This window comes from Sceloporus occidentalis, unplaced genomic scaffold, assembly GCF_023333645.1.
Source record: "Sceloporus occidentalis isolate IW3139 unplaced genomic scaffold, rSceOcc1.0.p SCAF_6, whole genome shotgun sequence".
NCBI lineage: Eukaryota > Metazoa > Chordata > Lepidosauria > Squamata > Phrynosomatidae > Sceloporus > Sceloporus occidentalis.
The window spans coordinates 33,887,791-33,904,985 of NW_028316986.1; the positions used below are offsets into that span (position 1 = coordinate 33,887,791).

General features: G+C 41.0%; 1 protein-coding gene across 3 annotated transcripts; it reads right to left on the reverse strand.

The window, feature by feature from the left end:
• Positions 1-11,409: 11,409 nt before the first annotated feature.
• Positions 11,410-16,823, reverse strand: SPATA45 (spermatogenesis associated 45). Of its 3 annotated transcripts, none has more exons than XM_089528319.1 (3): positions 16,748-16,823; positions 14,248-14,528; positions 11,410-11,593 (listed from the first exon to the last, which is right to left on the reverse strand). In XM_089528319.1, the coding sequence occupies exons 2-3, from the start codon at positions 14,510-14,512 to the stop codon at positions 11,568-11,570; spliced, it is 291 nt and encodes a 96-aa protein (XP_089384445.1). In that variant the 5' UTR covers positions 14,513-14,528; positions 16,748-16,823; the 3' UTR covers positions 11,410-11,567. The 3 variants fall into 3 exon arrangements, with proteins under 3 accessions (XP_089384445.1, XP_089384444.1, XP_089384447.1); XM_089528318.1 differs by having other exon boundaries at positions 14,248-14,531; XM_089528321.1 differs by lacking the exon at positions 16,748-16,823 and adding an exon at positions 16,528-16,551.
• Positions 16,824-17,195: the final 372 nt, after the last annotated feature.

Genomic DNA, 17,195 nt, shown 5'->3' on the forward strand with positions numbered 1-17,195 from the left:
GTTCTTTCCCATTTTTCTTCTCATGAGCTAATTTTCTAGTTTTCTTCTCAGAGCCCAATTTCATTCCTCCAAAGATCTGCCAAAGACTGGTTTTAACTCTTAGTGGTCTGAGGAGAAAAGTTTCTTTCTTGGATCTATCAGCAGTATCTGTCCCTAACCATTGAGCTGACAAGCCAAGTAAAGATCAGCCAGCTGGAATTTGGCATGAATGATGTTGTCTGTCACACCCTTAGAATCATAGAATAATGGAGTTGGGTCCTAGTCTCTGGAGCAGCAGAAAACAAGCTTGCTCCCTCCTCAATATGACATCCTATCAAATATTTAAACAGGGCTATCATATCACCTCTTAACCTTCTTTTCTCCAGGCTAAACATCCCCAGTTCCCTAAGTCGTTTCTCATAGGGCATGGTTTCCAGACCCTTCACCATTTTAGTCGCCCTCCTTTGGACATGCTCCAGTTTCTCAATGTCCTTTTTGAATTGACACAATATTCCAGGTGGGGCCTGACCAAAGCAGAATATAGTGGCACTATTACTTCCCTTGATCTAGACACTACACTTCTATTGACACAGCCTAGAATCGCATTGGCCTTATTAGCTGCCGCATCGCACTGTTGACTCATGTTCAACTTGTGGTCTACTTGGACTCCTAGATCCCTTTCACATGTAGTTTCATTCAGCCAGGTGTCTCCCATCCTATATCTATGTATTTCATTTTTCCGCCCTGAGTGCAGTACCTTACATTTCTCCCTGTTGAAGTTCATTTTGTTAGCTGTGGCCCAGCTTTCTAGTCTATTCAGAGTAGAGACAAGTTGAGACAAGTAGACACTCTGATCCTTCCCCACACAGGTACATAAAAAGGGCATGAGTAAACTGGGAACCTGCTACCTGTCACAGGTTACCTGATCTTTTCTTTTTCAAACTGCAGATGACAGGGAATTGAATCATGCACTCTTACCACCGAGTTATGTTCTCATGCCACTCCATAGACTGTGGTCCAAAACACACTGTAGAAATAATCCAGTTTGAGACCACGTTAACTGCTCTGACTCAATGCTAGGGAATTCTGGCAATGGTAGTTTTGTAAGACATTTCTTAGATTGTATGCCATAGGCAGGTTTACTCTATATTTATTGTTTTTATGTAGAGCGCTGTGCAAATCTACAGCGCTATATAAATAATAATAATAATAATAATAATAATAATAATAATAACAACAACTACAACATTTAGCCTTCTCTATCAGAGAGGTCTGCTGCCACAATAAACTACAGTTCCCAGGATTTCCTAGCACTGAGCCAGGGCAGTTAAAGCAGTCTCAAACCGGATTATTTCTGCAGTGTATTTTGGACTTATGTCTGCTTAGTTTGGTGTAACTTGTGGAATTTGTGAGAGAGCCAAGGTCTGATGATAACAACAGCTCAGAAATTAAAGACTGAGAAAGAACAGGAACAGAAACAGGAACATTCTTCAGAGAGTTTTCCAGCAACCTGGGGCTAAGCAGTTATTGTTGGCCAGAAGCAAGAAGAGGAGAACAGCTAGTTATGGGTTCTGTGCTCCTTCCAGCAACAAGTAATGTCTCTGTCCTCTTTTCACCCTGGCAGTCGTCATGGGATGAAGGGGGCATGGCAGCTGTCTCCTGCCTGCTTTCCTTCTCTCTTGTGGGCAGGAAGAAAGAGGGAAGCTTGGTGTGTACATGTGTGTTGTTTGTGTCAGCCTACAGCTAGCTGTTATCATTGGCTCTCTCCATTAATGTAGCAAGTCGGAGCTGGAAAGGATTTGAAACACAGATTGCTATTAGACTGCATAGGACATCTGCCACAAAAAATATGGAACCAGATGGTACAAGGAAGCTGGAAATAGAAATTAATATGGATTAACAAGTAAAAAATGTGCACCAAGGGTTTTGAAGGCACCTTCATAGCATTCACCTGAGAGCAGCATTATACTTTTAAACAAACAGCTGAGCTGAGTGTGATGGTTTGCGTGTTGAACTAAAATTCTAGAGATCAAAGTTCAGGTCCCATGGAAATCTTCTGGGTGATCTTGGCAGAGTCACAATCTCTGCCTCAGAGGAAGGCAAAAGCAAACCTCTTCTGAAAGGTTTTGCCAAGAAAACCTCATGATAGGTTTACCTTAGGGTCACCATAAGTCAGAAACTACTTGAAGGCACACAGCAACAAGGTAGAAAGAAGCTGTTCTTCTTAGGTAATTGACTGCCTTAGAATAACCCTAACCATTACTTTTTGGAATCCATTTAGTTCAGTGTTTTGGTTCAAATAGTAGCCATCTCCAGTTTTCTTTTTAAAATGCAGGCTCTTAGCACAACAGTCCACATGGCCAAACCTCCAAGGAGAGTTCGACAATATGTACCACCTCTTGAGACCTCTGTCAACAAACTACAGTCATCCCTCCATATTTGCAGCTTTGATATTAGCGGATTTGATTATTCACAGATTTCATTAATATGTTCTCTCTAGGAATCTCTAGGTCCTCCAGTGCAACTCTGTCGTCAACTTTAACTAAAAGTTGCACTGAAAGACCATTTGTAGCTACTCCAGTGCCATTCTATGTTCAGTGTATGTTGGACATTGACCACAGAGTTGCACTGGAGGACCTAGAAATTCCTAGAGAGGTGTCCTCTCAGGTAAAAACAGTGTTTTTGTTATTTGTGGTTTTTCCATATTCACGGGGGTCTTGTTCCCCTAACCCTAGCGAATATGGAGGGACAACTGTACTTTCAGAAGCTTTCATCTCCACAAGCAATGGATCTTTTGTAAAGCTATTGGAGCTCAATTGCATAACCTTTCTAGTGACCAGGTGTCGTTAGAGAACAACCCCAAATGCTTTGGATTGCACTAGGGATTACATGTAACAATATATTGTTCCTGAAAAATGGATCAGCTGATACCAGCTACTTTGGGGACTGCAACTACATTCAGAGGGAAGAATGAAATCTGATTTGATGGTAAATGACTTAATTATAATCTGACAAATCAAAAAGCCACAAGTCTTTGAGTCTGTGAACCACCACACCACTGGCCAGTTGGGTACCTCTGGAAGCAAGATCTGTTTCTTTCTGGTCCCTGAAGGCAGCAATTCCATTTGCTTTTCTGATTGATAGCCTCTAATAGACCTAATTTAAAAAAATATTAAAAGAAAGAAGAAAAGTAAAGAAGAAGAAGAAAAGTCCATTCCATCAACCTGGTTGGATCAAACACCTTCCAGAACTGCATTCTAAGTAGCCATAAGAGTTGCTCATAATAACAATTATGTAACTTTCAGTGACTTTAAAATGTGATACTTGAATCTGCTTGTTTTCTCATTTTTCTTCTCATGGTGTTTTTCTTTGTTAATGTATCTATTATATTGAGAAACTGCAGGCAAATACTGTTTTGTTTTTTATCTCTTATACAGTGCTTAGAAAACATTAGGCAACATTCCTGTTGAATGTCAGGGAAGTCCTGTTGAAAGCCAGTGAACATATCTGGGAATGTAGAGAGGATGGAGATAGTCTTAGTCATGTGGGGTGGTGGTGGTGGTGGTCCTGAAGTACTGGACCACAAGAGAAGCCTGCTATTTCACCACCAGAGCACCTCTCTGTGAAAAGATATTGGATACCTCCTTGTGCAAAGTTGTAAAAAGTACCTACACTCATGCAATAGAAAATTATATGAACACAGGACTCTATAGAATTCTGACCATCATCACTATCATGATGTTCTTCATCGCCATCATCATAATCTTGCTTCCTACTGTATGGAGTGCATGAAATCAAGGTACATTTTTCCATAGATGCAAGAGGGAATAGCAGGTTTAACTTGTCCCCTCATGAAAACAGAGCCAGTTGAGTGCCCCCCCAGTGTCTTCCTCCTTAACAATGCTTTAGAATACAAATAACTCTGAGACTGTTTTTGAGACCATTCACAATTTCACAGACATAACTTCAGAGACATGAGACACTGTTTACTAAGCTGAAAGAATATGCATGTTAAAGAAGAGACAAGCAAGGTCAGAACTGGATGCCACAAGCAGAAATATAGCACCCTTTTTGCTATTCCAGACAAACCTCTTTCTCAGACAGAGCCAAAGACACTTTGTTGTCTGAGATAAAGGTCAAGATAGCAACCCTTTCAATTGCACCTAGCTGACTAGACTGGCAATTGATTCTTACTTTGATACTGGTGATGAGGCAGAATCGTCCACCACACCTGAAGACAGTAAACTAGGAAGTGCAGAACAGTCTATCCAGAATGGAAATTGCTGTGGTAGCCATCCATACCATTCAGTACCTGCTACCTAAGGCAACTGTTCCACTCTGTCCAGTGTTATGGCTGGCCCTTTTCCAAGTTCCTCTGGGAAATTTATTCTGATAGATAGGATACCTGTGTTGCATATTACACTGTCAATATGTTTATTTTCCAGCATGTTTCCATGCAATCTACAAAGTCTTGCCCAGCTACCAAAGTTCATCATGGAACTTAGTGACCCTGGGCTCCCAAAGGCTATTCTAGCAAACCTCAAGTTCCAGCATAGTCTACCAAGCTGGTAAAGCTTCGAGTACAAACATGGTGGCCAGCTGCATGTGTGCCATCAGAGGACCAATGTAGCTAAGTATCTTCAGAAGGTTGATCAGGTGATAAATTAGCCACAGCAACTATGTACAGAATGATAATACATAATAGTTCAGCTTTGTATCAATGGGGCAGAGGTAAACTGGGAACCTCCTACCTGTCACCACTAAAATCACATTTTTAAAAAGGATACACCTATGTAATAATCAGATACTATTTATTATAAAGTATTTAATCTAGTCAATAATCTTTCTACTGAAGAATTTGTTTTACCCTTGAAGCTATGCAACTGCTAGCCATGTCCAATTCACACAATACATTTTTTGTTGACATGTACACAGATCCTACCACCTTGTGGCATATGGAAAAATACTTGTATATACTCAACTATAAGTCGACTTCATGTATAAGTCAAGGTCAGGTTTTGGGGCCAAAATTATGGATTTTGCCATGACCCCTGGATAGGTCAAGGGTAAAACTTGGAGGCTCCTTTAGTGTGTGTAAGTGTGCGTGTGGAAAGAAAGATTCAATGAGGCTTTGTGCTTCAGTGTTCAGCTTTCATTTCAGTGAAGTGAGGCGCACAGACAGGAGATGGACCCAGCAATATCAATCACTCAGGACTCTTTCTGCTTGGCTCAAGAGGTAAATAAACTCTCTCTCCATGGGGAAATCTGAATCACATTACCATAGTGATCCGTAAATAAGCCTATCTGGGATTTTGGGGACAATTTTCAGGCATACATTTTTAGACTTACAGACAAGTGTATATGGTAGATGAGAACCTGCCAGTTGGCCATAGAGCAGGCAATAATTTCAAAGTTCAAGACAGCAATGAAAAGTTTTCATATTATTGTTAGCCACACCTACAATTGGTCATTTCAGTCAATACTTTTGTCCTAGTGAGCTCCTGCCCAAGGAAGGGGATAATATTGTTCACATATATACAACAAAGATTTGCATGAAAATCCAGCAGCAGCAAAATGAAGAAACATTTGTGAATGACATGCTCCCAAAGACTGAGCATTAAAAAAAGTGGACATAGCCTTCAGTCAAATAACATATTTTGCAAAATTTAACTTTTAAGTAGGAACACCAATACTGTACTTTAATGGCATATTTAATAGTACATTCTACACATCTGACTATCATGTCACCTTATAAATGCATGCCAATATAAACTTCTCACTGCCCTTCCAAAGGTCTCTTAAGGTCTTGAGGTCTAGTAAGGTTTTGCTTAACTTGGCTATAACTTGCAATTCCACATTAGAGAAGCACGTTAACAGCCGCTATTACAAGTAGAGAATGTTTTTATTTCTTTGTTAGCAAGATTGTCTTGACTTAGCTATCATGCTGTTAATCAACACACATGCCATCTTTTAGCTTAAAACGTGTTTATGTGTTTCAAGAAATAAATGTACTGAGATCAAGGGTTATGCCCCTCCCCCCAAATTTTACTGTAACTTTGGGTTTAGGTTGGAAGAAATACGTTTTTGGATGAACACTCCCAGAACCTTCCACTGGTCATACTGGATGAGTGATTCTGGGGGCTACAGTCCTCAAACTAATGTCTCTAAGCTCAGTCTTTGGGGCCAAATGAAGGCTGGGTTTTTGTCTGACTAAAGTTGGAAAACCACCTCTGTATTCCTTGCCTAGGAAAAACCCTATGAAATTCATGGGGTTGCCATAAGTCAACAGGCAGCTTGAGGGCACATACACACACAAAGTTGGACTCTACACTATTTGTACTAAAGACCCCAAGAGTGGCCTGTAGTTCTGTGAGAGCAGGAAGAATCTTTCACCTATAATTTTCAGTGTCCTTATGATGGTTCACATGTCAAAGTAGCCATAGCAGTTAAATATGTTATATACCCCACCCATACTGTATGTATGGAACTGAGTGAGCATGAACTGATGAAAAGGATCAGGAGATGCTGCTACCAGTGGTGTTACTATGGTTGGTGTCACTGGGTCCAGAGGTGTAGCCTGCCCACCCTCCCTCTTGCTACCTCACTTGCCTGCCACTGGCCACCTGCCTGCCACCTGGCCATACCACTTCTGGAGCAGGTGGTGTCTTCTGGTCAGGGTCACCAAACCCTAAATAGAAGGCACCCCCCAGAAACACCCCCCAAATGGCCTGTTTAGGGTCTGGTGTGGCTGCTCAGATGAACAGGTACACCAGACCCTAAACAGAAGGCAATGCACCCCCAAAAGTGGCCTCTGAAGCCTCTGGTCTCACACAGCTGCTGGGCAAGTAAGAAAGGGAGACAATGCCCTTTCTCATTTGCTTAGCAGCCACCCTATTCCCACTGGCTGTACTGCTCCACCAGGTGTACACTCCCCCTCTGGGGTGTGATCTCTACTCCATGCACATCCCAGTGATGCCCCTCATGGCTGCTGTGTTCACACACACTGGCTTGCACCATAGGGAGAACTGTGTGAGCAGCCAACAAGAAATTGGCCAGGAACACTGGACAGGAGAACAAGGGGAGGCAGAACTTTCTTATTGAGAGTATCAATATGGAACAGAGTATCAAAACCAGTCTGAATTTACAGCACAGTGAAACATATGCCGCAAATAAGCAGCTGCAGTTCGAACAAATTTAAACTTGTCTTTGTCTTTATAACAGAAAGGAAAACCTGCTGCATGTCATGTCATGCCCTCCAACTGTCTGCAGGCACAGTCCCAACTAGTCCTTTGTCATCCACATTTTCAGCTGCTTTTAAAAGGTCCCCGTTTCTCTCTCTTCCTCCCACTTCCGCCCTTTGTCCTCTGCTTACTTTATTGGTGAAAACTGAATTAAAAGTGCAAAAGTGGTTTCCATTTCCTATCTCAGCAGGTGGAAGATGAGAAGATGGGGCAGAATCATGCCCTTCCGAGTAGAGTAAGGCAAAAGCTAACTGCTGCTGTGTCTCCTAACTTCTCTAGTTTTTCCCCCCTCATTAATAACTTTTATGATCTCAACCACATTCTGATGGTGCTTAGCCATATTGTCCAATTTTCGTATCGAGTATTAGAAGGTATGTGAATGTATGTAGAAATGGTTACTCATGTCTCCACATGTGTGCTTTATGTGAATAGAAAATTTAAACAAGACAACAGCTGTAGTCTTTCAGGAACAGTTAGGGTTACATTCGCCTGCTTGGATTACCCAAAGGAATAGTTTGAGGGTGGTCACACAGACCAAAATGTATGACAGACAACTCTGTTCGTGACTCACTTGCCATCGCTTCCCGTCTCCTCACCTCCTCTCTGAGGGGATTCCTTCACTCTACCTTATAGGGTGGATCTGAAAATAAGTGATAGATATGTAATACTCCTCTGGCTACCAATTCTATCACTTCTTTTTGGATTCAACCCATTAGGTAGAGTAAGATATCCAAGTCAGCTATCAGGTTTTGCTGGTAGAACTGGAGGCAGGCATCTCCCTTTGCACAGGCTGCAAAATGCCTTGGGCTTGTGTAACCCCTAAAAGTATTGATTTGGCTAAATGGCTGGAGAAACCCTATGGGAAGGGCTGTACTTGCTGGTCTTGTTCAGAAGGAGAGATGGAAATCAATTGTAGTTGGCAGGGCTAAGGATAAAGCCATTTTCACTTTGAATAAAGTAGTGGTAGTTAGGGTTTCTATAAGTCAAAAGTGATTTGAAGGCACACAATAACAAGATTTTCAGTTAAGTATTTAGAAGGGAACAAAAGGGCAACTTCTTTGTAGAGTAATTTCTATACCAGATTTGTTTCTATTTTGTATGTTTTATTTAGGGCTGTAAGGTTGCATCAAATGTTTCAGTAATACAGGCAGAAGCGTGCTGCAATCAAGTCCTGAACTGAGAACCTGTTTGTTAAATATATATATTAATATTTAAAGTGCAATAGTGTCTGCAATATTCAATTATAGTTGACCCATGGAACTCAGAAAGAGTACACTTGCTTTCTACCTTTTTTCTGTCCCTTATCACCGTATTTATATTCTAGTACTACAACATTAGATCAGTGGTTTTTGCCAGATTTAAAATAAAATGTGATTCTTCCCAAGGGACAGCATTGGGGGGGGGGGGGGGCCTTTCACAAAGGACAAGGTAACTGTGGTACCTGCCAATGTGATATGTGAAACTGCTATCACTATTAACACCATACAGCCACTGGTACTAACACAGGGCAAAAGGATCATGTGTATTCCACTGACAATTTTAACACAAGAATCAAGCATACATTGTGACCCACATATCAAACTGAGATGGTCCATTTAGCACTGAAACTTCCATCACAAACTGTCTTTATCCTAATAGCTAACCAATTTTTAATGATAAACACAAGAAATTTAATTGGCAACCTGATCTTCAAAATGATTTTTTGGCTTGAACTGAATAGGGCTTCTGCCAAAAAGGGAGGCAACGAGGATTGGCAGTTCTGAGTTTGTTTCATGGAAGCTTTTAATCTCTCCCTTTAATTAGATTCCAGGCACACCTCTCAATTCAGATCAAATGTGCTTAGTTTCCTAGAGCTGAAATTAATGTTTTGCATTTTTTTAAAAATGAGACAAATTTAAATCAAGTTACAGGGGACTCTGAGTATTTAATTCCTGACCTATTGATGCTTCTAATTCAAAATGAAACAATGAAATATAGATTGTCTGGTGACGATATGCAAATGGCAACATTTAAGTTGGAACAGGAGAGATTTGGGATGCATCTCACTGTAGAAACAATGTAGTTTGACACTACTTTATCTGCCATCACTTCATCCTACAGAAACTTGAGTTTTGTGTGGCACCACGACTCTTTCTAGATGACTAGTGTCCATATTGGCTGTTGGTACTGGGATCAATAGTCCAAAGAAAAACTTGTTTAAAGTCTGCATCTAAGAAGGCTTTGCAAGTGGATTTAGCTGATCCTGCAAACTATCATGTTTGCAGTCTGGAACCCTGATAAGATTGGGTCACCAAATCAGAGTTATTTAATAAGCATATTCATTCAAACGTGCTCTGTTGCTGTATGCCAACCCTAAGGCAAACTTATCACAAGGTTTTCTGAAGCTAAGAGCGTGTGACTTGCGCAAGGCAATTTAGAGGGTTTCCATGGCCGAATAGGGACAGTTCGCTTTTAGATCGTCACACTAAATGTGCAAAAGATCACCAAAGCAGTTGGGATGGAATTTCCATGATGCTCTCTTGAGCCCTGTTCATGTTGTGCCTATACCAGCCTTTTGTCCTGTTAGAATTTGTTTGATTTGGTTTAAAATGAATTGCTTTCAGATGCTTCATTATGACATTTATATAACATTTGGTGTGAGCTGTATGGGAAAAGGCCTATATAGCTAAAGTGAAATAACTTACTGAGATTTGAGCAGTCTAAAGCAAGTTTAATAGAGTAATCTAAGTATAAAGAAAAATGTTCGGAAAGGTCTTTAGAAGAAATGTAGGTGTTAGCATAGGCTTCTACAACAAAGGCATTTGTTTCAGAATAATATAGCATCTTCTTCTTACACAACAGTTTTGCCCCTTCTGTTTATTCAGAGTGGCATCTGTTGACTTTGGAGACTGCATAGCATTTTTTTCACTTTATAAATTCTGTCTTACCTCTATTAAGGAAGAACAAAATGCATCCTGTTTTCCCTAGTGCAAAAATGCTTAGTGGTGGCCCATGGGTTGTGTCTGCTCCCCAGGGCACTATCAAATAGGCCTGGAAATCCTATCAAGCTTTACTGAACAGCTGGGCAAAAATGTTGCCTACAACATTAAATTTAGGGAGCTATGTTAAATTTGGAACTGAGCCAGCTTTAATATGAAATATCTGCTTTCAGAGTTTGTATATATAATTAGTTTACAGTTCTTTGTGTCATTTTTTTCATGTAATACTATCCCAAGAGAGATAAGGTGAGAGGATGATGGGACTTGTACTCCAACACAACTGAAAGTCACCACTTTGGAGGAAACTGTCCAAGGAAGCATTTACTCTGCAATCCTGAGAAATAGTATGCGAAGGGATCTTGTAGCACCTTTGAGACTAACTGAAAGAGAGAAGTTGACAGCATGAGCTTTCGTAGACTTGAGTCTACTTCCTCAAATGTGTACTGATTGTCCAGACTAATATGACTATGTCTTTGAATACTACCACTGGAGAAATAGGTAGTGTGGAAAAGTAATTTTTTGAATTGTTGTTGTGTGGCTTCAAGTTGTTTCTGACTTATGGCGACATTAAGCCAAATCTTTCATGGGCTTTTCTTGGCAAGATTTATTCAGAGGGGGTTTGCCTTTGTGTTCTCTGAACCTGAGAGCATGTGACTTGCCCGAGGTCACACAGTAGGTTTTCATGCCGGAGCAAGGATTCGAACCCTGGTCTCCAGAGCCATAGGGCAATACGCAAACCACTACACTACGTTGGGCTCAGTCAGGAGGACCACTGCCCAGCCATCTCCCTTCATGGAACATTCAGGGAACAATAGTCCAAATGCTCTGGAAACTGAGTTGATAGAGTTGATGTTGGTGGGTTAAACCTCCCCACAATTGCATTTGACTAATGCAATAGTTTTGAAGCATGGTTCGGCAGTATTGCTGACAGAATTATCAGCTAACCAAAGAGTCTTTAGTTCAGTTGACTCCTGTGCGTTTATCTGAGAGCAGAAGCTTTAGCAGATCATCATATCTAAGCTACAACACTCCCATCTCCATGGGTAGTTATGACCTATGTTGCAGTGTTATTATAAGGATATCACCATCATTAATTTGAAACATTCTGTTAAGTAATGTATTAACATTTTAGATATCGTGCCAGTATACCTCATTTTTTACTCACTGAATAAACAGATATATTTTAACCAATAATTTTTATTGGTGTTTATTTTACATTAATAAAGACTGATCAGTTAGTTAATGTACTGTATCTTTAAACCATGTAAGTTATAAACAATTTAAATAAAAGAAAGAATAGTTTCAGAACAACATGGGTCTTTCAGTCAGATGCTCAGTACTCCAACAGAAACAGCTTCTGAGGAACAGGTTATCCAAAGATAGCATGATCTGTAACTAAAAAATTAATAAATAAATGAAAAAAGGAGAACAGAATCATTGAGCTATACAAAACAACATTCCTATGTAACCTTAATTAAAGACACACTTTTTACATTTTATTACAAATGAAATTGGACAACATAAACAAAGTTCATACAATGTCCTATCAACATGAACTCAATATATATCATACTTTGGCTGGAAATGTTGGCATAATATCCTATTACACTAGCATATGCACTTTTGAGGTAGTTGTGGAAGGGGTATCCAATAACTCCTTGTGTAATGCCCCCTCAGAGCACAACCTCAACTTGAGGGATAAGATGCACCACCATGGCCAATAAGTGGGCAAAGGACTGCTGGGCACCATCTGACTTCAGTCATATGGCTGGGAAGAAGGAAGAGCTGTTGTCCTCCCAGACCTCCAGCATATTTACTAGAAGTCTGGGGATGTTGCTACACTGCAGAATTAATGCAGCTTGACACTGCTTTAACTGTCATGGCTCCGGTCTATGGAATCCTGGGATTTGTAGTTGGTTGTGGCACCAGAGCTTTCAGACAGAGAAGGCTAAATATCTCACCATGCTACAAATCCCAGAATTCCATTGCCCTGAGCCATGGCAGTTAAAGTGGTGTCAAATTGCATTAATTCTGCAGTGTGGGTGCAGCTTCAGTAACCAAGGCCAAGTACACCAACTATGGTATACTTAAGCATCCAATACTAACAGAATAGGGGCTCCCCATACAGTTAATGTGGTGTCAAACCGCAATAATTCTGCAGCATAGCAGCAGTGGAGGAGAGCTTTTCCCTCAACTTCAAAATTGTAGCTGGATGGTGCCCAGAAGTCCTACCAATCCATTAGTCATGATTAGCCATGCAAGTGTGGCCCAGTGTCTCAGAAGGGAAAGATCAGTGGAAGTATTTTCTTATGAATGTATGTATGGATTTATGTACATATGTAAATCCACATATGGATTTATATATTTTTTTATTCCAGCAGAACCTTATGCTCCACCAATAGTGAAAAGTCGCAACAGGATCCTAGCCACTGACTGACCAAACTTTCAAAGATACATTTTGTGTCATCTAAAATGGGACAAAGTTGGAAAATTTACGCCCATTCTTGTAATAGCTTTTTTCATATATCATGTGTTGCACATGGTGTTGGCTTCAAAAGGGGGGGGGGGACCGGAGCAAAGTTCTTTCAGCTCTTTGTCACTGGATATTTCTCTTGGCCATAAAAGTTAATCCCATGCAGCACTCTGAGCTATCCAAGATAAGGCTATAGCTAGACAAATAAACACAACTTTGCTCCTCATTGTTATGAAAGTGGTGGCTGAAATAAATCTAAAGGCAATGGTGCAGCATTCCATTCTGTTGGTACTGGCTTGTGATCAATGTCAGCAGTTTGTTAGACATGGAATACTGTTGGCAATTCAGATACAATTGAATCTCAACTGAATGATATGCTGGCTATAGGAACAAGCCTAATTTTCTGGCAAACATGTCCTTCTGCTGACATAACTTTCTGCTGACTGATTTTGGAAAAATGCCTGCAGAACTGCTCTGCTGGTCAAAGAGGCTGCAGGAGCTGTCATCAAAATTTATACCAGATCTGAAACAGCAAAGTGCAGAGATACACCCCAGGCTACAAATTTAGACTAAGATTTGTGCAGTCTTAAGTAACTGCCAACATCCTTACAGCGAAAGGGATTGGATTTAGCACAATGTCACCTGGCTATTGACCATCTCTTGCACTATGGACTGGCCTCTAATTCAGATCTTCCTAAGAGTGAACCTACAATGTAGAAATAATGCAGTTTGGCACAACTGTAAGTGCTGTAGCTCCATCCTATGGAATACTGGGATTGTAGTTTTACAAGAACTTTAACCTTCATTACCAAAGCATGCTGATGCCTTACAACACTACAGATCTCAGAATTCTGTAGGATGGAGGCTTGGAAATTAAAGTGGTGTCAAACTGCATTATTTCTACAGTATAGATGCACCTCAGTCTCACACCACATATGCTTTTTGCAGTAATAAAGTTCAGCTATGAAGTTAATCAAATTAAAGAAGCCTGTCAATTTATGGCGACCCCATGAGTTTCATAAGGTTTACTGTAATATATGGGAAGGGGGGGGGGATGTAGCAGAACTGTATTCACTGAGAGTGGGGGATTAACATAGATGGATAATGCCAGACTTTCTGACAACATACATCCAAAGAAAGAAGAAAATGATGTTTAGGGAAAGGAAAAAGGAGATGGCACCGAAGAGTGAGAACTGAACAGAGGAAAAGCACAGGGAAATGAAAGAAAAAATGGACAGCAGGTAGGCAGCATAACCTAAGGCTGCATCCACATTGCAGAAATAATCCAGTTTGATACCACTTCAACTGCTATGGTCCAACACTATGGAACTCTGGAAACTGTAGTTTGTGGCACCAGAGCTCTCCAACAGAGAAGGTTAAATATCTCACAAAACTAACATTCCTAGAATCCCATAGCATTGTGCCATGGCAGTTAAATGGTTAAAGTGGTGTCAAACTGGATTATTTCTGCAGTGCAGATGAAGTCTGAGTTACTCTGAATTTAATCAGTTTTAAGAAAAATGACATACTTATGTAGCAGTAATATTTATCTGCAGTACAACATATATGAGCTTACCTTTTTCTGGAAAGTGTCTTTTTTCTTTGTGATCAGGAGGAGTTATCTTTATCCAGGTGGTTCTACCACTGTCATATTCATGCTTCTCCTCTATGAATTTTTCTAGTGAAGTGCGATTCGACTGGGGATAATGTCTTCTCTGAGGTCTGAGCCAAGTTGATTCATTCTTTCCTTCCAGCCAGCAGTAGGATTCCCTCATCTTATTATAGGCCAGCACACGTTTTTTCTCATCCTCAGCCATGGGTGGTTTAACAGACTTCTCCATACAGCAAGATAAAGTCCTGCTTTAATTGACAAAATTAAGCAGCCTCATTATCTTAAATGTCTTGATTGGTTGCCATAGAAATGAAACCTAAGATCTACTCTCAATAGAAGATGGTACAGTACAATGGACATGAATAGCAGCTATACCAGTAGGCTATACCAGAGGAAAAGAGAAAGGAGGGCCCTTCTGGCAGTCCAAAACACACAGCAGAAATAATCCAGTTTGAGACTGCTTTAACTGCCCTGGCTCAGTTCTAGCGAATCCTGGGAACTGTAGTTTATTGTGGCACAAGAGTTCTCTGACAGAGAAGGCTAAATGTCTCACAAAATTACAGTTCCCAGAATTTCCTAGCATTGAGCCAAGGCAGTTAAAGTGGTCTTAAACTAGATTATTTCTGCAGTAGGTTTTGGACCTTACTGGAAAGACCACTTTTAAAAGGCTCCTAATCCCTCAGCTCTGACCAGCGGCAGTCTTGTTCGGCAGGCTGTAACCTACTGGGAGGAGGTACAAAATAGGGTTATCATATTTTGAGTAATTTAAAAAAGGACATATGTACTATTTCAGACCACTAGGGGTATTATGGAGATTATCACACAGAGAAAAAGGATGGAAGAGAAGCGGGATGCTCCCATCCTTACCGCACAGGAAACTACCATTAATGACTTCACTCAGGGGAGAAGGACAGGATGAGCGGGACATTGTGTGATAATCTTCTGGCAATCGTGTAATAAGGACGGGAGCATCTTGCTTCTCTTCTGTCCTTTTTATCCATGTGATAATCTTCACACCAGTGGCATCGGTAGGAGGGTGCAGCCGGTGAGGCCTGCACCAGGTGACACCATCAGGGGGGTGTCCCAATGCCTTTCCTCTGGAAAGAAATGAATTTGGTTTGCCATTTCCTTTTGGTGAGGGGAGTGAGGAGAGAGGTGAAGCCATAAACATTACTTTCTGATTCCCCTCCTGCAGCCACCCACTCCTAGAATCATTGAGTTGGAAGAGACCCCCAAGGGCCATCCAGTCAAAACTCCTGCCATGCAGGAATACAGTATCAAAGCAGCCCTGACAGCTGGTCATCCAGCCTCTGTTTAAAAGCCTCCAAAGAAGGAGACTCCACCACTCTCCGAGGGAGTATGTTCCAATGTCAAGCAGCTCTTACTGTCAGGAAGTTCTTCCTAATGTTGAGCTGGAATCTCTTTTCCTGTAGTTTGAATCTATTGCTCTGGGTCCTAGTCTCTGGAGCTGCAGAAAACAAGCTTGCTCCATCCTCAGTATGACACCCCTTCAAATATTTAAACAGGGTTATTATGTCACCTCTTAACTTTCTCTTCTCCAGGCTAAACATACCCAGCTCCCTAAATCCTGATCTGTTTGGTTCCTTTCCACCATTGTGCTCTTGGGAGACTGGTTTGACATCTTCTTTCCTTGAGGGTGAAGATAATTCATAACTAAAGCACTATTCTTGCTCAGAGGGGCCATCCCGTCTTTGCAGTCTTGGATGGGGGGATGGTGGCGAGAGGAGGCTGGGTCCCCCAGGATGGTTTTGAAAATCCACCTGGACTGAAATTTTGCCTCTGAAAAAGAGGACATGTCTAGGAAAAGGAGCTTGTATGGTAACCCTGTATAAAGCAGGACCATTTTACTTGCCCTGCCAAAGAACCACTTTTTCCCGAGCTTGGGAGCACTAGTGTTAGCTGCTAACATCTTGACGTTTTGTGTGTGTTGTGTGCCTCCAAGTCATTTCCCACTTATGGTGACCCTAAGGTGAACCCATCACAGGGTTTTCTTGTCAGTTTCCTCAGAGGGAGTTTGTCATTGCCTTTTTCTGAGGCTGAGAGAGTGTGACTTGCCTAAGGTCACCTAGTGGGTTTACATGGCTGAGTCAGGATTCAAACCCTGGTCTCTAGAGTCTAGTCCAATGTTCCAACCACTACATCACATTGGTCCTCTGTTGATGTTACCATGGAACCATTTATCAAGCTACTAGTTATGTTTCCCAAAAAAATAGCTAAACTTACTCAGGAGTCTTTGGTGGGGGACTTTGAAAGCCTGTTTGAAAGTCCACAATGTGTACAGCAGTGATTCCCAAATTTGGTCCTCCAGCTGTTTCAAACTTCAACTGCCAGAAGCCCAAGTTAACTTGGCCAACAGTCAAGAATTCCCAAACAGCTGGAGGACCAGAGTTTGGGAACCGTTGGTGTACAGATTCACTCCATCCATATATTTGTTGATACATACCTGTGCCCTTCTATACCTGATTTCTGACAAAAGGTGTTGTGACTGGGGCTCCCAAGCCAGAGTTCAACTGCTGATGAAAAACAGCCAGTGGAAAATGCAGAACCTTAGGAGGTTCCAAAAGTGCTTAGCAACAGTCAGTTCAAACCATCATAACTAATCCTGTGTATTAGGGCTTCTGTTTACTTGACCAAACTTGTTTTAATAGATCTCGGCTGCCTTTCTCCTTTTTTGAAAGGAGATCCAGTAGTTCAGGTGATGAGATTTTTCTGAACATAATGGTACAATAAAACAATAACATCATAAAAGGCATTATAGTTAGATCCCTTACAAAAGTCATTTACAAAACAAATGAAGTACCAATATTTTCAGTGTAAGATCGTGGTAGTTCTGAAACCCAGGCCTTGCTATAATATTTCTTACAGACCAACATGTGTTCTGAACATTGATT

Coding starts and splice junctions, on each gene's coding strand:
- SPATA45 (XM_089528319.1), bottom strand. CDS start 14,512: ATGGAGAAGTCTGTTAAACCACCCATGGCTGAGGATGAGAAAAAACGT. Junction 11,594..14,247: donor AAGACACTTTCCAGAAAAAG/GTAAGCTCATAT, acceptor TTAATTTTTTAG/TTACAGATCATGCTATCTTT.